The sequence below is a fragment of the Rhinatrema bivittatum genome, chromosome 4 (assembly GCF_901001135.1).
Source record: "Rhinatrema bivittatum chromosome 4, aRhiBiv1.1, whole genome shotgun sequence".
NCBI lineage: Eukaryota > Metazoa > Chordata > Amphibia > Gymnophiona > Rhinatrematidae > Rhinatrema > Rhinatrema bivittatum.
Window position 1 is genome coordinate 203,468,036 of NC_042618.1, and position 24,455 is coordinate 203,492,490.

A 24,455-nucleotide genomic window follows, 5' to 3' on the forward strand; every position below is an offset into this window, starting at 1 on the left:
TGTAGGAGGGTGAATATGACATCCTCAGGATAACCTTTCTTTCTCAACTGCCTTCTCTCATAAGCCAGGCCGCTAGATAGAAACAATCTGTCTGGCCAGAAAATACCGGGCCCTAACGCAGTAAGTTTGTAAGATGACAGACGTAGTGGACCGTCCAAGGCCAGATTGACAAGGTCCGCGAACCACAGACTCCGAAGCCATTCCAGAGCTACTAGGATAACTGTTCCTGGGTGAGCTTCTATTCGCCTCAGAACCTTACCCACCAGAGGCCACGGAGTAAACACATAAAGCAGAACATCATTGGGCCATGGAAGCACCAGGGCATCCACTCCTTTTGCCCTGTGTTCCCTTCTGCGGCTGAAAAATCTCGGGGCCTTTCCATTTTGCTGAGTCGCCATCAGGTCCAAATGAGGAGTGCCCCAAAAGGCGAGAGATTAATGTCATTGCTTCGCCGGACAGCTCCCATTCTCTGGGGTCCAGCTTCTGACGTCTGAGAAAATCCGCCTGACATTGTCGACCCCTGCTATGTGAGTGGCTGCCAGTAGGGTTAGATGCCGTTCCGCCCAGGCCATCAGCTTCTCCGCTTCCAAGGCTACCGGATGACTCTTGGTTCCCCCTTGACGGTTGATGTAGGCTACTGTTGTCGCATTGTCGGACAAAACTCGTACTGCCCGACTGCGAATGAGGGGGAGAACTCTCTGCAACACCAGGCGCACCACTCTCATTTTCAGGCGATTGATGGACCATTGCACCTCCTCCTGCGACCATCGGCCCTGGGCAGACTGAGATTGGCATACAGCTCCCCAACCGGAGAGACTGGCGTCCGTGGTGACTACTATTCATTGAGGCATTTCGAGATCCGCACTTCACCTCAAGTGGTTGAGGACAAGCCATCAACCAAGATTGGACCTGGCAGACTCCGTGAGTGGTAAAGGAACCTGGAATTCCTCAGACATCGGATTTCAGCAGGAAAGCAATGCTCTCTGCAAAGGACGCAAATGAACAAATGCCCACGGGTCCAACTCCAGAGTGGACGCCATGGATCCAAGAACCTGCAAGTAATCCCAGACTCTGGGAACTGGCACAGACAGGAGTTGTTGAACCTGCGACGTCAGCTTGGTTATTCGATCCTCCCTGAGGAAGACTTTGCCGACCCTGGTATCGAATCGCACTCCCAAGATGTCCAGGACCTGGGAAGGAAGCAGATGGCTCTTGGAAAGATTGATGACCCTACCAAGTGAGTGTAGATGGTGTAAGACCTGCAAAGGTCTTCTGATTTCGCCCGAATGAGCCAATCGTCCACGTATGGATGAACTAGTATTCCCTCTTGTCTGAGAGCTGCCACCACCACTACCATTACCTTGGTGAAGGTGCGGGGAGCTGACGCCAAACCGAATGGCAGGGCACAGAACTGAAAATGCCTCTAGAGGATCATGAATCAGAGGAATCTTTGATGCTCCTTGCAGATCCCGATGTGCAGATATGCTTCCGTGAGGTCCAGGGAACCCAAAAACTCGCTGCTGCGCACTGCTGCAATGATGGAGCGCAGGGTTTCCATCCGAAAATGTGGCACTTTGAGAGCTCTGTTCACCTTCTTGAGATCCAGAATCGGACGGAAGGAACCTTCCTTTTTGGGCACCACAAAATAGATGGAGTATCTCCTGGTCCTGCACTCATCTGGAGGAACTGGAACAATGGCCCCAAGATCTTCCAGGCGGCGCAGGGTCTGATTCATGATCTGTTTCTTTATAGGTGACCCGCAGGGAGAGATAAGGAACATGTCTTTTAGAAGCCGAGCAATTCTAAAGTGTAGCCGTGTTCTATGATGTTTAGGACCCATTGGTCTGACGTCACTTTGACCCACTCCTTGTAAAATAGGGACAGCCATCCCCCTATGACTGGAACCGAGGAATGGGTCGGCGTTGTCTCATTAAGAGGGCTTGGGTCCCGAAGACCCCTGAATGAACCCATTGTGGTTCAGTCTACGTCCTCAAAAGGAGTGAGACCAAGACTGAGACTTCCCCGACGACTGTCGCTGTCCCAGGGGAGGTGCCCTACTCTAGCGAAAACGCCTCTGACCCCGAAAGCAAGAGCGGGAAGGGAGAAACCCTTTAGGACCCCTAGGCTTGTCCTCAGGGAGCTTATGCACCTTATTCTCTGCTAAGGACTTAATCTGTTGCTCCAGATCTTCCCCAAACAGGAACTTGCCCTTGAAGGGGAGCGCACCCAGCTGAGTCTTGGATGAAACATCGACAGACCAGTTGCGTAACCACAAAAATTGCCTGGCCGAAACCATGGACACAATTGTCCTGGATGAGGTAAGGAAGAGGTCATATAAGGCATCCATGCCATACGCCACTGCTGCCTCTAAACGCTCAGCCTGCTCTGACTCCTGAGGAAAGAAATCTTTCGCACTGAGGAGTTGCTGAACCCACCTCAGGCTCAATCGCTGCATGAGACTGCTGCAAACAGCAGCCCGAATTCCCAGCGCAGGCACCTTGAATATTCTCTTAAGACGGACCTCAAGCTTTCTATCCTGAAGATCCTTAAGGGCCGCCGCTCCTGCCACCGGAATAGTGGTCCCTCTTGGTGACAGCTGACACCAAAGCGTCTAACTTAGGAACCTTCAGGAGTTTCAAGGAGTCCTCAAGGCAGCAGATAGAGCTTGTCCATAACTTGTCCCACTCGCAGGCCAGATTCTGGAGAATCCCATTCATGGAGCATCAATTGCTGAAGCACAGGATGAAAAGGGAATGTCATTGCTGGACCCTGCAACCTGGCCAGTACAGGGTCTACCGTGTCCTAGCCTGGGACCTCCTGAGGCAGTAAAATTCCCAACTCAGATAGGACGTGTGGGATTAAGGGTCAAGTTCATCCCTCTGAAATAAATGGATGACCCTTGGGTTGTCGCCATCCACTGGTGAGGGCTTCTCTGCTTCATCACACTGATCCACTGTGGTGGAGGCGCGGAAGTATCGGGCCCTGGATGCTCTATGGAGCCAGAATCCCCTCGAGGAGGTTCACCGAGACTCCGGAAATGATGAAGCCTAATCGCCCCCTGTGGCTCCAGCCGCTTGGGGTCCTTAGGGGGCGGAGGACCGTCCCGTGGCCTATGTAGTGACACCTCACCATGTTGAGACTGGCTCGCGAGATAAGCTTTGTGCATCAAAAGCACAAAGTTTGTAGTAAAGGCCGGCAGCTGTTCCCCAAAATCCCCCACTAGGGGTGCGGGGTCATCATCCACTCCATCCCTGAGGGCTGTCAGGGCTTGAATCAACCGGGGAAAGGGAGGGCGGGAGATCCCCTGTCCCATTCACTCTATCAGACGCGGCAGCAAAGGAATTCAAAATGGCCACCATTCCCACGCTGAGCGGGAACGGGGCAGCCGCGGTCTTTCGAGTGTCAGGGCGTTCACCTGCTCCATGGGACTTAGCCGCTGTTCCCCTGCGATATCCGATGTCCCCTCCCCACCGGGGAGGCATTGAGAACAAAGGCCTGCGCGGGACAGCATGCAGCATGGCCGGCAAAAAAGCGAGCGAGGACGACTGGAGGTCAGGCACCAAAGAAACGCAGGCAGTACACAGCCCTGCTTGCTGGGTGCGCAGTCACCGCAGCAGAAGTAAAAAAAACTAAGAAAAGTGGCTGGCTTTTTTTTTTTTTAAAGGGGAAAGCCTCCCACAGGAAAAAGATCAGTTACCAGTTGTAGAACTTGTGTGTCCTCCGGGAACAGGGAGGGGGAGGGACCGGACCACCGGTATTCACCCCTAGTGCCTCACAAAAGTAAGGCGCAGGCAGGGTATCCAACCCTAGCTCCAGGTACCTGCAACCAGGGGGGATGGTCCCGCCAGGACCTGCCAACCCCCTGGGAGGATTAACCTGGCTGTCTGTTCTGAGCAAAGGCTTAACCTTGTCCTGCTTGATCTGTTAAGGAAAAGGAAATAAAGAAAACTTTCCTAATCCCACTTTTTTTTTTTTTTTTTTAAGTTCAAGACCACAGGTTTTGTTCCACCTCCATCTGCTGGAGACAGAGAAATACTGAAGAGACACAGGTGGCACACCGGTTTAAGAGGGGGGTGCTCTTCAAGTTTTTCTCTGTCTCCATCTGCTGGAAGGGAGGCAAAACCCAGCAGTCTGGACTGATCCGGGTACGTATAGGGAAATATGATTTAGCAATTCCTACCTATTTTATAACTCTGGCTAAAGCTAGCTCTGTCATGCAAGTGTGAGTTCTACTCAGCCTAGTCACTCCTTAAGATTGGTTTAACTTTGTTTCCTTTCTGGAATTTGATTTGTTTTAATAACATCTTGTTAGGTGTGGGTTTTGTTCACCCCTCCAGATGCAAGGCAGAGACACTCACCAGTTTCTCTGGCTGAAGGCAGGGATGCTGTTCAGGCCCTGGTCGATCGCAGGGTAGTACTGTGCATAGGAAGGCCGTGTATACGGGATGGAGGCACGCTTTTCCTCCTCATAGCTCCTCTTGGCTGCTTTTTTCTCTGCCTTGGTTAGTTTTTGCTCCTTGCGGTCAATCAAAAGTGATTCATGCTGGAAAGGCTCCTGTAAATAAAGCACACAATAGTAGATGGTAGCCTACTGCCCACCAATACCAGTAATCACACAGTCCTTAATTATGCTGGGGATGACAACTGATAGTAACAGAAGTGTGGGATGCCTTCTCTCTTACCCTGGTGATCAGCAGTGCTAAGGGGCATGATTTTTCCCTTATGCATAAGGTGAGGTGCTGAAGACTATGACTATGACTGCCTGAGCTCTTACCTTGGTGATAAGATGAGAATATTTTAAGCAGGCCAAGTGAATGACAGGTTCCATTGATTGTTTTATATTAGACATCTGCAGGGATGAATCTGGCTCCTCTTCCACAAAGTGCAGCAGATTCTCCACCTCTCGCCTTGTGAAGTTCAGCACTGGGTTTAAGTCATCCACAACACGGTCTGAATGGCATACCAGGAGGGAGAAAAGCAGAACAGGGAAAAAAATGGAGTAAAAGAGGAGCAAAAAATATATATGCATATGCGTACACACACACACACACACACATATATATATATATATATATATATATATATATATACATACAGAGAAATAAAAGATGGGAGTAGGTGTATTTTTATTAGCTTGGTTGCAACATCATTTCTGTGGAGCAGATCAGCCACTCTTGCAGGAAAGCCCTCTCAGCACAGATTTAAGGAAAAAGCACATGTACCACACTTCTGTTGTGTTGCACTATTTCAGCTTTATTTGTTTGCTGTTTTGTTTTTTTTTAAACTTCAAAATGCTTTTAATGATGCTTTTAATGATGGAAAGAAATCAGTAAAACTAGGGATCACGAAATGAAACTCAGGGGGTATGTCCCAGAATCAACATCAGGAAATATTTCTTCACAGAGAGAGTGGTGGATGCCTGGAATGCCCTTCCGCCGGAGGTGGTAAAGATGAAAACAGTGAAAGAATTCAAAGGGGCATGGGATAAACACCGTGGGGCCCTAAAGGCTAGACAATGGAAACAAAGAAAAGGGTGCATGTTGCTGGTGTGGCAGTTACTACCCTTAAACGATAAGTTTTAATGCTTTTCATACAACTGCAAAAAAATAAATATTCTGCTAGTGATGTAAGGCTCTTGTCACATCTTTTTAAAAGAAGTATAAAGTGACCATCATGTAATGTCTCTTTGTGCAAACGGCTTGTGGGTAAAGCCTTAGAAACATGGCTTATAGGAGAAGCCTTAAAGCACAGAGGCTGATTTAATCATCTGTCACTTATACTATATTCATGAATCCTCTTGACTGTGGCTGTGAATGCAATACCTCTGAATAGTGCACAGTCGTAAAAAATATATAATGTGCACTTATCTCTGAGACTGGGAGTCTTTAATGGTCCTGAAGACTGTCCTCCAACACTGCAGGGTTTCGGAGTGCACAACTCCTCTTTCAGGGAGCTTCAGGAAAGTAATGTTGCCTATGAGTAAAGGTTATTTTGGTATGAACAGCTCGTCTGTCAATGAAAGTTAATCGGATACGGTCAGCTATGTGTGCTGGTCTCAAAAGTTATCCTCAATCTGCCAAGCTGCATTGCTTCAATTCCTCTTCAATTCCTCTTGAAGCAATGCAGCTTGGCAGATTGAGGATAACTTTTGAGACCAGCACACATAGCTGACTGTATCCGATTAACTTTCATTGACAGGCGAGCTGTTCATACCAAAATAACCTTTACTCATAGGCAACATTACTTTCCTGAAGCTCCCTGAAAGAGGAGTTGTGCACTCCGAAACCCTGCAGTGTTGCAGCTTGGCAGATTGAGGATAACTTTTGAGACCAGCACACATTGCTGACCGTATCCGATTAACTTTGCAGCATTACTTTCCTGAAGCTCCCTGAAGAAGGAGTTGTGCACTCTGTTAGTATATTTGTTGATCATTATTGCTTAGACATTTCTTTGAAATGCTATTATTGAATATGTTAATTTGTGCTTTGTTTGTTCTCTCTATGTTGTGTCTGTTATATGTGATTATGTATGTTTTTATTGTAACCCGCTGCGAATGATGGAGTAAAATTTAAAAAACGTATACCCTTAGACCCCTCTGCTCCCTAGCATCAAGCCAATTTACTTTTTTGTTGTTCCCACAGTACACCTTCAGTCTGAGGGCTGTGTTAGAGAAGCATCCAGAGACTTGTAGGGGGGATGTTCATTCCTAGCCATGAGATTTCTTTCAGTCCCAAAGAACAGGCTCTGCCGCCATTGTCTATGGGTTTCTTCCAGATGGGTGGCACTGCTGCAGTGTCTTACCAAAGTGTTTGTAAGGGGTTTACAGCCAGAGGATCATGCGGAAAAGAGGCTTGAAATACAAATGTGCATACTGATCTGCCTCATCTGATCATGCCTATGGGAATGAGCATTCAGAGTGAAGCTGGAGCAGTTGAAATCTCTGAGCCACAGGGGGCCTCTGAATCGAGCCCCTGAAGTTGGTACTGGTTCAGGCCCCAAGCATGGAAGCAAGGAGAAAAGCACAGACCTCTAAACAAATTTCTTTAAAGGACTTAGGTAGGACCCTGGTGCATGAAAAGAATACCTTGGTGGGGTTTATACCTTGCTCTGAACCTTTGGAGGATGTGGGCAATACATATTTTAAATAAATAAATAAATTGTGTGTATTTTCAGCAGATACAGCATTAAACTGAAAACCAAGATTCTTTGCTGGAGGGTTATTTTTCTCAATTAAAATAGTATGTTGCTAACAGTTTTATACTCCAGACCTCTAATGAAATTTTGCTGAAGAACAATATTTTTCTTTGAATTAAAACTGAGTCATTAGAGCAGTGTTTCCCAACCTTTTCAAGCCCAAGGTACACCTATGTTAACAAAGATATTGTGTGACACAAAAACCTTTGACATGGTCACACCAGCCATGTGGTACACCAGATACAAAGCACTCATATGGCCAAAGAAAGAGTTAAGGAAGCACTGAAAGCCCACCAATCTCTTTGAAATTTTAAAACAAAGGGCAAGATGGGACAGAGGTGCATGTGGGCTTGCTACATTGGACTTTTAAAATTACGTTGCCCAGGGCCAGCCCAATGACTCAGTGGCAGTGCATTTCACTGCCATGTAGAAGGGCCTCCGGGTCTTCCACTTCCCAGGACAGCTGCAAAGGCATTTTTCACAGCCCGCAGCTGGGACAAGAGGGGGCAGGCTTGTGGAGTTATGGTCATTGCTTTATGGCTACACTAGAATTCAGTGTCCATGATTGTTGTACTTTCCATAACATGTACGTTTACTTGACTTAATACCATTTTGCAATTTTTTTCCCTTCTTTTCCTACCCTTTTAATCATTCTATATATAAACCACATGTAAAATTGTCATGCCAATAAAGTTATCTGAATCTGAACCTGATTGCAGGGTTCCAGAAGGAGCCCTGGCAAGGGCCAGAATAGGTACGTTGATGGGGAGAGGATATAAAAGGGAGGAAAACTCTCTGGGTAGTTGAGAATGAGCTGGGAATTAAGGAGCAGGAAGAAACTGCTAGGTCAAAAAAGAGAAATTAACTTATAGGCCAATATTAGGGCAGGAGTTTCTGTTGTCAACCCCACGCTAACAGTTTTATGCAGATGTAGTTTTTATATATATATATATATTTTTTTTTTTTAGTCAAAAAACAAGCACTTATCCTATATAATGTATAGGTGAAGCTTCATGCATATATGCACAATACAAAAAAAAAATCTGTCCACTCCCTATCTAGAAAATTATGCTCTTTTATTCAACAAATATTTCAAACCAACAAATGTTTTAACACAATGGAAAAAATCACATTCTAAAACTTTTAAAAATCACATTCATACTTACACACCACACTCAGTCACAACCACTTTTTAAAAACACACCTAATATTGTTCCAAAAAATTCCTGTATGTTTAAAGAACCTAATTATGATAATTGGCCTACACAAAATGTATAATAAAGTTATTAAAGCATCTCTTGTAATAATAAAATTCACCAGTACATACAGTCCTGGAATTAAGTCATTTTTTCAATTAAGCACCAACTGGAAGCAGTTAGTCTTATTGCACAGGAATGAATCCAGGCGATGGTGCTGTATCCAATCACACTAACGATGGTAAATCATAAAGCAATGCCTTTTAGGTCTTAATGCATCAAAATCCCTTGGCCTGTCCGCGAGAGAACATTCCAAATATGCGAGTAAATAATTTTGTAGATATGGAGTGGGCAGGTTATTTGTTTGGTATTGAGAGAGAGAATCAGACATGCATTCACACATAGCATCCAGATAATTTACAAAAACCAGCATCAGTTCTGTCCCATCATCTCCATGACTCCTTTGGCACTAGATGAAGAACATGTTGCATTTGTGGGTTACCCACAACTTCAGCACATTTTCAGTAATGTTTTCTTGGGTTTCAGTCACAATTAGCCTCTGCTGTTATGCAAAGGGTGGTCTTGCCTCAGGGTCCCCTTCCTGTCTCTCCTTCTGCTGCTCTCTACTTCTCTCTCCAGTCTCAGCTGACTTTTAACCTGGTTCTCTTCACCCTGCAGATGCTACTGCTCCCTCCTTTCCTCTCTGCCTATGGAATTCTCCTTTTTTTTACCTTCAGCTTATCATCATGCCTGGACTTCTTTTACCTCTATCCTGTCTTCTCAATTCCTTTTCACAAGCAGACCTACCCACTCCAAAAATCCAGTTTCTTCTATGTACAAGTACAGGACAAGGCAAAAGTCTATTCGGTGTGGACTAATCTGGCTCAATTAGTTACTTTGGATGCCCTCGGAAGTGGCACATGTGGCTGCTAGAGCTCCTTCACTGCTGCTGCTCTGAACAATAACCACCCAATATTCAGCGCCATTTTGCTGGCTAAGTTTGGACTTACCAGAAAAATAACTCCACCACCAAACAGTGATCTATAATTATAAACTAATCAAAATGTGGAACAATGCTGTTCAATCACTGTGAATTTTTAAATATTAAATTTTATCATCATCTCTCTAGTATAAACGTTTTTACAATTTACTATGAATTTTAACCTACATGTTAGTTTTTGTTTTTTTTAAAAACTTATCCAACGTTTAAAAATTGTATGAAAAAAATCTTTTTAGTAGTTGGTTGAAAGTTTCATATTCTCATGTAGGCGTCCCTGCACCTTATTACAAAAATAATCATTAATTCCCAGCCACCTCCGTGAATATTTTTTTGAAAACATTTTTTGTCTTTTACAAATTAAAGTCCCAAAAATAATATGTGACATCCATTAGGCAACACTTGTAATATGAATTTTTATAAATGTTACCTTCTTTTATCAAAAATGATGCTGTTCAAAGAGTGTTGCCTAATGGATGTCACATATTATTTTTGGGACTTTAATTTGAAAAGACAAAACATTTTTTCAAAAAAATATTCACGGAGGTGGTTGGGAGTTAATGATTATGTTTGTAAAAAGGTCCAGGGATGCCTACATGAGAATATGAAACTTTCAACCCACTCCTAAAAATTTTTTTTTCATACAATTTTTAAACGTTGGATAAAAGTCTTTAAAAAAAACCCAAAACTAACATCTAGGTTAAAATTCATAGTAAATTATAAAAAAGTTTATACTAGAGAGATGATAATATTTAATATTTAAAAATTCACAGTGATTGAACAGCATTGTTCCACATTTAGATTAGTTTATAAGTTTGGACTTAGCCAGTTAAATGGCACTGTTTGAAAATTCAGTTGCAGTCAGTGGCTGCTACTTAGCCGGCTAATATTTTATCTGGCTAAAACGTTAGCAGGACAAGTCTAGGGCTGCTATTCAGTTGTTCTAAAGTTAGCTGGATAAACTTATCAGACTAACTTTAAGATAGCAGAGTATATTCAGCGGTGCAGCAGTCCTTCATGGTTTGTAGAGTTGTATCAAAATGTTCATCTTCTGGACAGAAGTATTGCAAATGCTATCAAATGTGTTAAATGTAAAAATTCCTCTTTCACCTGTTTTGTGTATTTTAGGTCTTACTTCAGAAGTTAATAGACTTGATAAATCTAATATCTTGTTTTTAAGAGTTGTTTCATTGCTAAAAGATGTATATTGTCCAACCGGCTGGCAAATGAACCTCTGCATAATAATTTATGGAAAGCAGAATTGATCAAGTTATTGTGCTGAGAATTTAACATGTATACTAAAACAAAACCAGCTTATGAGAAGTTCACTAACATTTAGGATGCTTCTATTGAATTCTTTACCCAGTGAAATGCAACAACGATTAACATTCACTCCTATGGAGGTGGTTGCTTAATACTGTTGTAAACAAAATATACTTGATATTATTGTCCATCTAGTAATCAGAAATAATTATTTCCTGGAAGAAAAAGGATGTTGTCTTTTATGTTCATCTGTGTATTGTTTATTTGATAATCTAATAAAGATATTTACAGAAGGTGCAGAGATCACCTTACCTGACATCCCTTGCTTGGAGATCTGACGGTCATAAATCTTTTTCTCTAGTGTGAAGTCAGACACCAGCCGGTAGATGTGGCACTGCTTCTTCTGCCCATAACGGTACACTCGACACACAGCTTGTGCATCATGGCACGGATTCCAAGAAGCATCAAATACCACAACACGATTCGCTCCTATTAGATTAACGCCCAGGCACCCAGCTCTTTAATGTAAAAAAATTAAACATAAAAACAAGTTTTAAAAAACATATTAAATACCAAGGCTTCCATATCCTGCCATTACCCAATTAAGCAAGATAGCCAGATAAACGTATCCAGTTAACCTGGCTGAGATATGGATATACTCAGCTATTTAATAGTTGGCTGGATAAGTTTATCCAGCTAATTTTAGACCAGCTGAATAGAATATCTAACTTATCTGGCTAACTTAGCTGGATAAAGCTGAATATTGGCACTTATTCGGCTAAGTTAGCTGGATAAGTAATTCCGCCCCAGAATGCCCTATACCACCCCTCACTTATCTAGATAATATTTTAGCAAGATAAAAGTTATCTGGATAAGTGGAGGTCAGTGAGAGCTGTCGAATATTGAAATGATGTCACTTAGCCAGATAAGTTTGAACTTAAGAGGTTCATTATGCAGCTTCTGGCAGGCTAGGAAAGTAGCCAGCTGAACTGATCTAGTGAACTTAGCTGGGATATCAATGGCATGAGTGGATCACTGAATATATCCAGCTATGTGTCTAGGGTAAGGTCTGGGGATCGGACTCAGGCCACGTGGCCGAGATTCAATCCTCAGACCTTATTCCAGTCACATGGTTGGAGTAAGGTCAAGTTGGCACTATTTTGGAAAATGATGCCAACTGGGCCAGACTATAGGGTGCACCCGACCCGACAGTGTTATTTTTGGATGTACTTTGGGGGGGCGGGGGGGGGGGTAGTGTTACTGTTGGAACTTGAGGTGGGGGCCGTCGCCACACAGGCTTTTTTTTATTTTTACACTTTGTGGGGCGTTGGGACCACCCTGACCCCCCGTTCAATCTCCCCAGTTTTCTGCAATTTTATTTTGGGGATAGTGGCCCTTTAAGGTGATGGCAGTCCCTGGAGGATGGGGCCGTCATTGCATTAAAGGGCCGCTAAGTGCATTTGCCCCACGGGGTTTGCCCACAAGATAAAAACACATCATGCAGCCACAATGCTTTTTGATGGAGGGACCCCACTATCACTGTGGCACCCCCTCCTACAATAAAACATCACAGCTTAATGCATCTAGGGGTTAGCCGGCTAACAGTGCTCCACTCCAGAACATCCCCAACATAGCTGGATGGATTTTTAGCCAGATAAGTTATTGGCTATATCAGGGTCAGTCAGACCAGCGCGATTTTTACATTCTGTCATTTGTCTAGATAAGTGCCAAACAAAGCCAGATAAACACACTGAATATAGACCTCCAAGTGTTTTCTTTGTCCTTTGAAATGGTAGCAAAAATACCAACAAATCAAGTAGTCATGCCAAAGTCAATTCACATTTTCTTTATTTATAATCATATGCCTGCACTAGAGCATCATGTTTTTAATTTTTTAACTCTATCATTTTTAAATCTGTTAACAAATTAACACAACTTGACAAGAAATAGTACAATAGAGATCAAATTAAGTAAAATGAGGAAATAACATAATAGGAAATACAAGATCTCAATTAGTGCACTGTCAGACCACAAAGGGGAGGAGATCCAAATGCAAATAAGAGAGGGGAAAAAAAAAACGTAAAAGGAAAAAAGCCAAACAATGCGAAGGGCAAGAATCTTCAAATCTAGAAAGCGCCTTAATTCACAGGAGTTACAGGCTGGGAGTTAAGGTACAGTATCCTGTCTGGCTTTATCACTGAGGAAAACATTTAGCTGGGAGGGATCAAAGAAGACATATTTAACCCCCTGGAATTTAACAACACATTTGCAAGGAAAATAAAACCAAAAGAGGCCCCCATATTTCAGACAGCTGGATGCATCAACAGAAATCGTTTCATCTTAGACTGAGTTACTTTGGGTACATCTGAGAACATACGAAATCTTAAGCCCTAAAAAGGAAATATCTCTCTTACGAAAAAACAATTTCAAAATAAAGTCCCGATCAGAGTCCAAGGCAAAGGTGACAAGTTAAGTAGACGGCACGACAGTTTCATCCGTCGAGCTTTGAAGAAAAGAATAGAGGTGAGAAGAATCAACTAAACCAGCATCAGCAGGCGTGTCCCTTGCTTGAGCAGCTGTCGGGTTCTCAGGAAGATAATAAGCTTTGGAAATAGGAGGAAGCAGGCTTTCCTTGATAGATAAGGTTTCCATAAAATATCTGCATAACATCTCCACAGGAGTGGTAAGCCTTTTTTTTTTTTTTTTTTTAAGGAAAATTAATAATCCTGATATTTCAGTGGCATACAACATTTTTCAGATTTTCCAGCTTATTTTGCAGAAACAGATGGCCAACCGAGATGTTTTCAACAGAATTTTGCAAGGCGACCCCCTTGGGCTCCCAAGAGTCCATTTGTGATTTAATTTCAAGTAACTGAGACTGGGAAGCTTGAAATGAATTGGACAATTCACACTGTTGTAAGACAAACTGAGAAACCTGTTTGGAAAGATTTGCTATAGCTTCCCAGATTATATCCAAGGTAATGTTAGGAGGCTTGACCATAGGAGTGAAAGTTACCTCTTTGAAAACAGTCCCAGCTGTTGATAGAGCAGGAGAAGAAGGCGGCAGGAATTCAGCTCCCCCAACAGACCAGCCACCAACTCCATGGCTTGTCTCCTCCATACAGGCATCTCGATATGCCAAAGCAATTGGTGGTATGATGTCATCGAAGCGCGACGGGAGCAAAGCAATCGCATTAGAGCTGTCCACGGGGGGACGTCAGGTTGTGGAAGGACTCGGCACTGCTCTGGAGTTAGAGATGATTCAAGTCTGGGGCTGTCGGTGCAGACCACTTCTGCGCGAACTGCCCAAAGACACTTCAACGGAGCTGGAGGGAAGATCTTGGCTCCAGAAAGCAAATGTTGCTTAACTGATGTAACAGGTGTTCTCACAGCACAGCAGGATGTTAGTCCTAACAAATGGGTGACATCGAGGATGGAGCCCAACCACAGAAAACGTCTGTCAAAGTTTCTGGAACTTTGACTGGCCCCTACTGGGCATGCCCAGCACGGCACCAACCCTGCAGCCAGCAGGGGTCCCCCTTCAGTCTTGTTTCAAAGCTACAGGCAGTGCTGAAAAATAAAATAAGAAAAACGAACCCAACACCGTGGGGCAGCAGGCGGGTTTCGTGAGGACTAACATCCTGCTGTCCTGTGAGAACACCTGTTACATCAGGTAAGCAACATTTGCTTTCTCACAGGACAAACAGGATGGTTGTCCTCACAAATGGGTGAGTACCGAGCTGAGGATGTCCGAATGTGCACCAAAAGTACCCAACGGCGTGCAACAGGCACAACAACTGGGGTGAAATTTGGTAGAGGACATCCGCACCCCACCGGGTAGGCGGAAGGGTGTTGGTATGTCATGTTGGAAAAAGGTTACGCAAGACAGATTGGCCGAAGATGGAATCCTGTCTTCCAGCTTTGTCCAAACAGTAGTGGGCTGCAAATGTTTGAAGAGAACTCCAGGTAGCAGCCCTGCAGATGTCAGGAAGCGGCACCGATCAAAGGTGTGCTACTGAAGTCGCCATGGCCCTCACAGAGTGTGCCTTAACACGGTCTTGAAAGGGAATTCCAGCTTGCTGATAGCAGAAAGAGATGCAGTCCGCCAACCAGGAGGAAAGAGCCTGCTTACCCACAGGTTGCCCTAACTTGTTAGGATGGAAAGAGACGAATAATTGAGTGCTCTTCCTGAGGGCAACTGTACGGTCTAGATAGAAAGCTAGAGCATGTTTACAGTCGAGGGTATGCAGAGTCTGTTCCCCGGAGTTGGAGTGGGGCCTGGGAAAGAAAATAGGTAGTATGATGGATTGATTAATATGAAACTCCGAAACTACCTTAGGTAAGAATTTAGGGTGAGTGCGGAGCACCGCCCGGTCCTGCAGGAGTTTAGTGTAAGGCGGATAGGTAACTAGGGCCTGTAACTCACTAACCTTGCGAGCTGAAGTGATAGCCAAAAGGAAAATCACTTTCCATGTGAGATATTTAAGGTCACAGGAGAGAAGTAGTTCGAAGGGTTGTTTCATAAGGCGACCAAGAACCAGATTAAGGTCCCAAGATGGGGCCGGAGGACGTAAAGGTGGCTTCAAATGGAGCAAGCCTTTAAGAAAGCGTGTTACAAGGGGTTGTACTGAAATAGGGACACCCCCGATACCTTTATGGAAGGCGGCTACCGCACAGACATGCATTCTAATGGAAGAGGTCTTTAGACCTGATTCTGACAAATGCCAAAGATAGTCCAAAAATTTAGGAATTGGACAGGAAAGGGGATCAAGGGACTGAGAAGTGCACCATGATGTGTACCTTTTCCATTTATAGGAGTAAGATTTTCTTGTGGAAGGCTTTCGTGAAGCGATGAGGACACAAGAAACTGAATCCGATAGGTTAAGTGGTTGAAGGACTAACCTTTCAACATCCATGCCGTCAGGGACAAGGCTTGGAGATTGGGATGGAGGAGGCATCCGTCGTTTTGAGTGATCAGATGCGGGTCCTTTCCCAAAGGAATGTGTCTGTGGATGGAGAGATCCTGGAGTATGGGAAACCACACTTGGCGTGGCCAGTGCGGTGCTATCAGGATCATGGTTCCCTTGTCCTGACGTAGCTTCACAAGAGTCTTCGACAGAAGAGGAAGTGGAGGGAATGCATAAAGCAGACCGGTTGTCCTCGGGAGGGAGAATGACTCCCTGGGCCGAGAGTGCTGAGTCTGAATGAGAGAGCAGTAATTGGCCACTTTGTGGTTCTGAGGGGACGCAAAGAGGTCTATGTGGGGATAACCCCATTTCTGGAAAAGAGAGGTCGCTACCAAGGGATTGAGTGACCACTCGTGTGGTTGGAAGACACGGCTCAGCCGGTCTGCCAAGACATTTTCTACCCCCGGCAAGTAGGTGGCCCTGAGGTACATGGAACGGGAGAGGGCTTCTGCCCAAATCTGCGCAGTTTCCTGACAGAGAAGGAAGGAGCCTGCGCCTCCCTGCTTGTTGATGTACCACATGACCACCTGGTTGTCCATCTGAATCAAGATTATGTGATTTGATAGGCAATCTTGAAAGGCCCGGAGAGCTTATCGGATTGCTCAAAGCTCCAGGAAATTTATCTGGTGTTTGGCTTCCTCTAGAGACCAGAATCCTTGGGTTTGTAAACTGTTTACATGGGCTCCCCAGCAGACATTGGAAGCGTCGGTGGTGAGAATTATGAAAGGGCAAGCCTTGGAGGAGGTTGGATTGATTTGTCCACCAGGCAAGAGACAGACGGAGTGCATTGGTGATGCGGACAATGGTCGACAGAGGCTGAGTGGCTTGGATCCATTGTGATTTCAGAGTCCATTGCATGACTCTCATGGCCAGACGGGCCATTGGAGTCACATAAACTGAGGAGGCCATGTGTCCCAGCAGAATGAGGAATTGGCGAGCTGTTGCTGTGGGTTGAGACTGCAACTGGCAAGTTAGGGATTGAACACGTTGATGAGGAAGGAAAGCTTTTGCCTGTAAGGTGTCCAAGTCTGCTCCAATGAAGGATAAGATTTGAGATGGGAGTAAGTAGGATTTCTCGTAGTTGACAAGAAATCCTAGAGAAATTAGAGTTCGAATTGTCAGGGTCAGGGAAGACCGAGCGATTTGCTGGGTTGTGGCCCTGATCAACCAATCGTCCAAGTAGGGGCAGACATGGACGCCTTCCTTCCTGAGGAACGCTGCAACCACTACGAGACATTTGGTGAAAACTCGCAGTGCGGATGCTAGGCCAAATGGGAGCACTCGGTATTGATAGTAGTTTTGGCCTACTAGAAATCGGAGGTATTTGCGATGAGACTGAGTTATCGCAATGTGGGTATAAGCGTCTTTGAGGTCTAGAGAGCAGAGCCAGTCCTCTCTTTGCAGCAGAGGGAGAAGTGAGCCCAGGGTTACCATCTTGAACTTTTCTCTGTGAAGGTACTTGTTGAGGGCCCGTAGGTCCAGAATTGGTCGAAGTCCTCCTGACTTTTTTGGGATCAGAAAGTACCTGGAATAGAACCCTAGTCCTTGTTGCGAGAGAGGAACGGGTTCTATAGTGTTGGACTGGAGGAGAAGGGAAACTTCCTGCTCTAGAAGAACAGAGTGGTCGGTAAGTTTCCACGCTTGCAGAGGTGGAGAGTCCGCAGGAAGAGTTAGGAAGTTTAGATGGTAACCCTGTGCAATTATCGCTAGCACCCATTGATCTGTGGTGATGCGATGCCATTTTTCTGTAAAGTGGCTTAGTCGACCTCCTACTGGTATGTTTGGTAGAGGGATTAGGCATCTGCTCTCTAAGTGAAAGTCAAAACCCCGATGCAGGGCCTGGTGGCGGAGCTGTTGTGGGCTTTTGCTTTCGAGGTTGGCGAGGCTGAGGCTTTTGATGCGGCCTCGTTGACCTAGACTTGGTGTGTGGGGGATAATACTTCCGTGGACGGAAGAATGACTTTTTAGGTTCCCTCTTAAATGGTTGTTTAGAAGGGAAGTCAGAAGGAATCGATGAGAGTTGTTTAAGGGTCTCGTGATGATCCTTTAATTCAGCAACTATTTGGTGAATTTGCTCACCAAACAAATTATCCCCTAAACAGGGCAGGTCGGAGAGCCTGTCCTGAACCTCCGGGCGAAGGTCAGAAGACTTAAGCCAAGACCAGCGTCTTGCTGAGATGGCTGTAGCAGACAGTCTAGTGGAAGCATCGAAGATGTCATAAGATGTTCTTATCTCATGCTTTCCAGCTTCAAATCCTTTAAGTACGAGGGTTTGAAGGTGTTGTTGGAATTGTTCTGGTAAGGTATCTGAAAATTCTTGTATCTGCTTAAAAATGACACTGTTGTATTGGGTCATATACAGCTGATAAGAAGCTATCCTGGAAATGAGCATGGCCCCTTGGTATACTTTTCTGCCTATACTATCTAGGAACTTGTTCTCCTTAGTAGGAGATATGGATGAGTATGGCTTCATTCTTTTAGCTTTCTTTTGAGCTGACTCTACCACAACAGAGTGGTGGTCTAGCTGAGGTTTTTGAAAGCCAGGTGCAGACTGTACAAGGTAAGTAGAGTCAGCTTTTTTGTTTACTGGAGCAACAGATCCAGGAGTTTCCCAATTCTTTTTTAGAAGGTCCAGAAAAACCTGATGAATTGGAATGGAAGTGATGACTTTTGGGGCATCCAGAAATTGGAGTAACTCCATCATTTGGTGTCTGTCATCTTGCTCTGACTGAAGCTGAAAAGGGACCAATTCCGACATTTCCTTCACAAAATTGGTGAAAGAGAGGTCCTCGGGGGGGAGAACGCTTTCTGCTTTCAGCAGGAGAGGGTGGTGAAGGTAAATCATCGGTATCTGTGGAAGTATCATCACCCCAGGTGTCATAAGGGTCAGATTGCTGACCTGTAGGACCACGAGGGGGTTGGATACCTGAAGGTCCCGGTTGAGGCTCCGAGAAACCTGAAGGAATCACTGGGGGCATCGAAAATACCGTTGGAGGCATCGGTGCCGGCATCGAAGGCATCGATGGAGCCGATGTGCGTATCGCCCCGGAGGAATGTATCGGTGGCGAGGGACGACACGGCATCGATGGAACCACTTCCGAAGGAGGAATTCGATACGGTGTTTCTGCACCAGATGAAGTTGGCATCGGGGAGCGCACCTTTGAAAAAAGGGTCTAGAAGGGCACTGGTCTGGTTTTCAGGAAATCCACAGTGAATATGCATGAGTCATATTTTCATACACTTCCTCCCAAGTATGCAAATATATCACATGCCTAATTATTATAGATTTCCTTATAAGCCAGGCCTGTCAGTGGTTCTTGAGGATCACAGTTGGTCACCCTCTACCTTAGATGAATGAGGATGAAAGGAGCCTATGCAAATCCAGATCATTCAGAAATACAGAGCTGACAGACAGATCTTTAAGAAAATTTTTATCCAAAAGGTTCAACACCAGTAAAGCAGGAAAAAAGCAGGAAAAAAGAAAAACCCCAGTCTACAGTTAAGTGGGCTGTCCAGAGGATTATGTATTATACCCAAGACAGGAAGGAGCAGAGACTATTGCTTAAGGTTGTAGGTCTGCATGAGAGCCTGTTACATAGGGTCTGTCAAAAGTATTAGGAAGAGCTCAGTGAGAGCTACACATTTTGATTTCTATGTTTTTCGGTTGTATTGTTAAATCTTATCCCAATGCAGAGAATGATCATAAGAAACATTGCGCTACAATAAAAATCAAGTCTAGAGCTATTCTCAGACATCTGTGGTTCAATTGAAGAAAGGGGTTAGTGCTGGGAACATACATTGCTATATTTAAATATGGTGGCAGAGTGGGATATTTGCTCCTAGTTGAACCTGAAGCATGCAGTCTACTGTTTGAATTATGCCTGAAAACCATAAATTAAGAAAATGGAGACGTTGCTGCATGTGGAGGTAGCAGGACAACAACTACAGTCCAGAGTCCAGGAGGAACAGACTCAGCAACAAACCCATCAGGAGGGTTAGAACAGCAACAGACCTTCTTCTCCCAAATAGCACGAGCTGTTTAATCTGTCAGGACTCAGGCTTCGCTTGCTCCACCAGTATTGTTAAAAATCTCACTTTGGGGAAGACATATATGCCTTTTTTCAAATTTAGAGAAAACTACCTGGAGGGCAGGCTGGCTGGCCCAAGGTGACATGAACTACTCATGTGGCCAACCTATTGGTGGAGGAAAGCAAAGCAGCCTATCAAGCTTCCAATCCTGATGGGACTACTGGATATACCAAAGTAAGAGACACCCTTGTCCAGATTTGAAAAAAGTGGAGAAATTTATCAGCTTAAATTCAGGAAAGATTATCTCCAGCCTCAAAAGCACATGATCCTTATATTACAGGATAAGAGATTTCTATTGTAAGTGGATCAAACTGGCTGAAAGGTTCAATCAGGAGTCACTAAACACATCCTTTTCAAGCACTTTATAAATTACCTCAGCCTTTTGATGCAATGATGGATTTGATAGCAAGCACCCTGATACCCTGGAAGAGGTACTCAGCTGGCTCAGGGACTCTGGAAATTACCTTTTTAGCGCAAAGGAGGGCTGTCCATTCCCCCAACCCCCACCCTCTGTCTCTGGACCACAAGATTCGAGAAGCTCTGAGGTCTGTGAGCCAGGTGGTGTTCTCAGAAGGATGAGGAATGTAAAAAGAAGACTGCCTTCTTCCAGCAGGGAATCTGGCTAAGGACTAGAAACATCCAGTACAATAATTGTGGATACTCCAGGGACTGTGGTAGAATGAAAACAGTGCCTGTTAACACCAGCTTAATGATGGAGTCTATTTCCACCATCACACAAACAGTACCCCAGGAGCAAAGGGGATCCCTTTTTCATGACTGTTGAAATTGACAAGGTAGCCATTAGGTCCCTAGTGGACTCTGGAAGCATGAAGACATTGCTTCACTAAGAACTGACATAGATGTCCAAAGTGAATCACTGGAAACCAGTTACCTTCTCTCCTGTGTACATGGAGATTTATGACAATATTCCACAACTCAACTCTACATGACTACAGAAATGGAAATCCTTCCCTGGCTACACTACATATTGGTGGTGGGAAGAGACTTTCCAGGAGGAAAAAAAGCAAACAGAATTTTAGGAATTATCAGGAAGGGAATGGTTAATAAAACGGAAAATGTCATAATGCCTCTGATTCGCTCCATGGTGAGACCGCACCTTGAATACTGTGTGCAGTTCTGGTCGCCGCATCTCAAATCTCAAAAAAGATATAGTTGTGATAGAGAAGGGCAACCAAAATGATAAAGGGGATGGAACAGCTCCCCTATGAGGAAAGGCTAAAGAGGTTAGGACTTCAGCTTGGAGAAGACAGTTGAGGGGGGATATGATAGAGGTCTTTAAAATCATGAAAGGTCTAGAACGGTAAATGTAAATTGGTTATTTACTCTTTTAGATAATAGGATTAGGGGGCACTATATGAAGTTAGCAAGTAGCACATTTTAAGCTAATTGGAGAAAATTATTTCACTCAACACACAATTAAGCTCTGGAATTTTTTGCCAGAGGATGTGGTTAGTGCAGTTAGTGTAGCTGAGTTTGAACAAGTTCCTGGAGAAGTCCATAAACTGCTTATCAAGTTGACTTATGGAATAGCCACTGCTTATTACTAGCATCAGTAGCATGGGATATACTTATTTTTTGGGTACTTGCCAGGTACTTGTAGCCTGGATTGGCCACTGTTGGAAACAGGATACTGGGCTTGATGGACCCTTGGTCTGACCCAGTATGGCAATTTCTTATATTCTTATGTTTTACTTGGACTTCCTAATTGGCTAGACATCTGAGTCAAAGCCAGAAAAACTCCAAAGGATGCAACTTTGGAAGAGGAATTCCCTTTTGAAATAGAGGACTTCAAAGGGAAATAGCTGAAGACTAGGAAAACCCAAGGTCAAACACAACAGGAGAAAAGGCAAGGGCCCCTCCAGGTCAATCTAAACAAGTGCCAGAAGGAACAGTCAAAAGGGAGAATTGGAGAAAAAGATTGGCATACAGACCCAGAGTCTTCATATAGGACTTTGGGAGTACCTAAGGGATTTTTATACAAGCCCAATATGGAAACAAAACCTTTAAGTTTGCGGTTGAAATTGTACAACAAACAGGGAAATCAGTGTACAGAGAGACCAAAGAACAGGTAACTCCCTGTAGTAACTCGCGGACAGCCAGAGGAAACCACCAGTAGACTCTAGCTGTGCTTCAGTGCTCTTTATTCACAGTGAATTTAAACAAACAAAATGGCCACCGGCCTTCACTTTGGATACTTCAGGACAAGAAATGCAAACGAAAGCAAAGCAGTCTCAAAACAGTAATACAGCTCACCTTAGCTTCAGTCTTGAGACATAAAAAGGCTTAGCATATGGGAATTCTCTCCATGCTCTCCGGAGCCACACTAAGCCTTCTAGGCCCAAAGGTTTTTTGCACTGGTAAAGGGAGGAGCCCTTGCAGGTTTCACCCTCAAGCAGGACTGGGCGAGATAGTTGTGCCCGCTCCTTTAAGGTAGACCGAAGGAGTTTCCCATATACTCCCTCTTCAGTTCAGCCTTGCCAGTACAAAGGACACCTCTCTTGACTGGAAATATACATTTGCATTTTCCTTTTCTGCCCTGTGTCGGATCTTTCAAACTCTCCTCCACCATAAGCAGAGCCTTCTCTCTAGCTGGTCCCACTATTTGGAACTCCTTGCCTCATGACATCCGCATGGAGACATATACACCCACTTTCAAAAAAAAACTAAAGACCTGGCTTTTCCAGCAAGCTTACCCTACGTCACCCCCCATCACTTAAACTTCTTCTGAAATGGATAACCCCAATACACAATTGTGAACTCGGCCTGAATATGGATTACGATATGCCTCTGATTTTGGTACTTTGAACTGTTATAATTTTATGTGTATAGTTATTTATATATATGTATATATATATTTATATATACATATATATAGGTTATAGTAGGTAAATCAATACCCCCCTCCAGTGTATTGTTCCCTGGTTTTGTTAAGGGCCACACCCTAAAGTTAATTGTATTTATCTATTTTATCTGTTCTCTGTAAGGGCTTCGCCCATAAAGTTCATGTTTTACTGTGAACCGATGCGATGTGCAAACGGACATCGGCATATAAGAGACATTAAATAAATAAATAAATAAATAAATTTTATTATTTATTTAAATGATTTTATATACCGACAACCGTTTGCACATCGTGTCGGTTTACAAGTATCTTACAACCAAAGTATATATAGGCATTGCCTTTACAAAGAACAGTATGCAAAAGAACGCAGTAACAGAACAATAACTAGATAAATTGAAGAGGGAGGGATTTAGTTGAGGAGTGACAAAGGAGGGGGCGGGGGGAGGGTGTAAACAATGACACAAAGGGATAGGTTATGTACAAGGTTTAGAGAAACATTCATTATGTACCTACATAATCTTGTAATTGAAAGGCTGCACGGCCAGGAACCACCTCATTACTCTTGAATTGGATTCTTTGTTCCTATTGATCCATAAGAGTGGTTGATGATCTGTTATGAGTGTAAACTGCCGTCCCAGCAGATAGTAATGCAAAGCCTCTAAGGCCCACTTGACCGCCAAGGCCGCCTTCTCAACAGTTGAGTACAGTCTCTCACGTGGCATCAGCTTCCGGCTGATGTATGCCACAGGATGTTCTTGGCCATCCTTCTTCTTATCCAAGATGGTCTGCCAAGCTGAACGAGGCATCGGTTTGCACTGTTAGGGGTTCAGTGAAGTCCGAGCTGGATCAGGACCAGTTCAGAACATATTGCCTCCTTCAGGGCTCTAAAGGCCTTCTTTGCTTTTTCTGACCACTGGTCCTTCTCTAGTGCTTTCTTCATTAGTAGCCTTCTCTGAATAGTTAGGGAGAAACCTCCTATAATATCCCATAAGGTCTAAAAATGCTTTCACTTTCGCTTTCCTTTGTGGGTCTGGCACCCGGGTGATCACCTCAGACTTTCTGGTTTATGGATGGACCTAGCCCTTCCCCAGGGTATAGCCAAGTTACTGGACCTCCTGCCTACCTAGCAAGTACTTATTGGGATAAACCATCATACCTGCTTTCTTCAGACTGGTTAATACAACCTGGAGTTGGCTAAGATGGGTCTTCCAGTCATAGCTGTAGGTCACAATATCATCTAAGTAGGTGGCTCCATGTCCTTATTGTGGGTGGAGCAGGCCGTCAACCAATCATTGAAATGTGGTGGGGCGCCATGAAGGTCAAACAGGAGTACTGTGAACTGGAACAGCCCAGTGGGCATCGAGAATGCTGTCTTCTCTTTCTCAAAGGCGTTAAAAGGCACCTGCCAGTACCCCTTGGTAAGGTCGAGGATAGATGAAATGGGATGACCCCAGATGCTCAATCAGTTCATCCACTCATGGCACTGCATAGGCAACTAGTTTCGAGACCTCGTTGACCTTTTTGAAGTTGATACAGAACCTGATGCTCCCATCTGGCTTCAGCATCGATATGATGGGTGAAGACCAGTCACTGTTGGACTCCTTTATTATGCCAGGCTGGAGCATCTCCTTCACTTCAGAATCTATGATGCAGCGCCTGGCCTGGAGATCCAATACGTTCGCTGGCATACCATCAATCTAGGAGACATAATAATACCATGTTGTACTAGCTGGGTACAACCAGGCAGATCGAGAAGATCTCGTTGTTTTTCTCTACCAAAGTCAGCTATCTGTATGGTGGACAGCTCTTCTCCAAAGGGTATTTGGGCTTGCTCCAGTTTCATCCTGACCTCTGGGCCAAATTCTACTTCCAGAACCATGCCACAC

At 44.4% G+C, this 24,455-nt stretch overlaps 1 protein-coding gene across 1 annotated transcript in view; it reads right to left on the reverse strand.

Moving 5' to 3' along the window:
• RAD54L2 (RAD54 like 2) overlaps positions 1 to 24,455 on the reverse strand; it is a gene marked incomplete in the record, with an annotated part of 296,852 nt that overhangs the window by 44,584 nt on the left and 227,813 nt on the right. Inside the window, 3 exon segments of the mRNA XM_029599564.1 lie at positions 4,359 to 4,555; positions 4,775 to 4,950; positions 10,963 to 11,168. Coding sequence (XP_029455424.1) covers positions 4,359 to 4,555; positions 4,775 to 4,950; positions 10,963 to 11,168 — 579 coding nt within the window.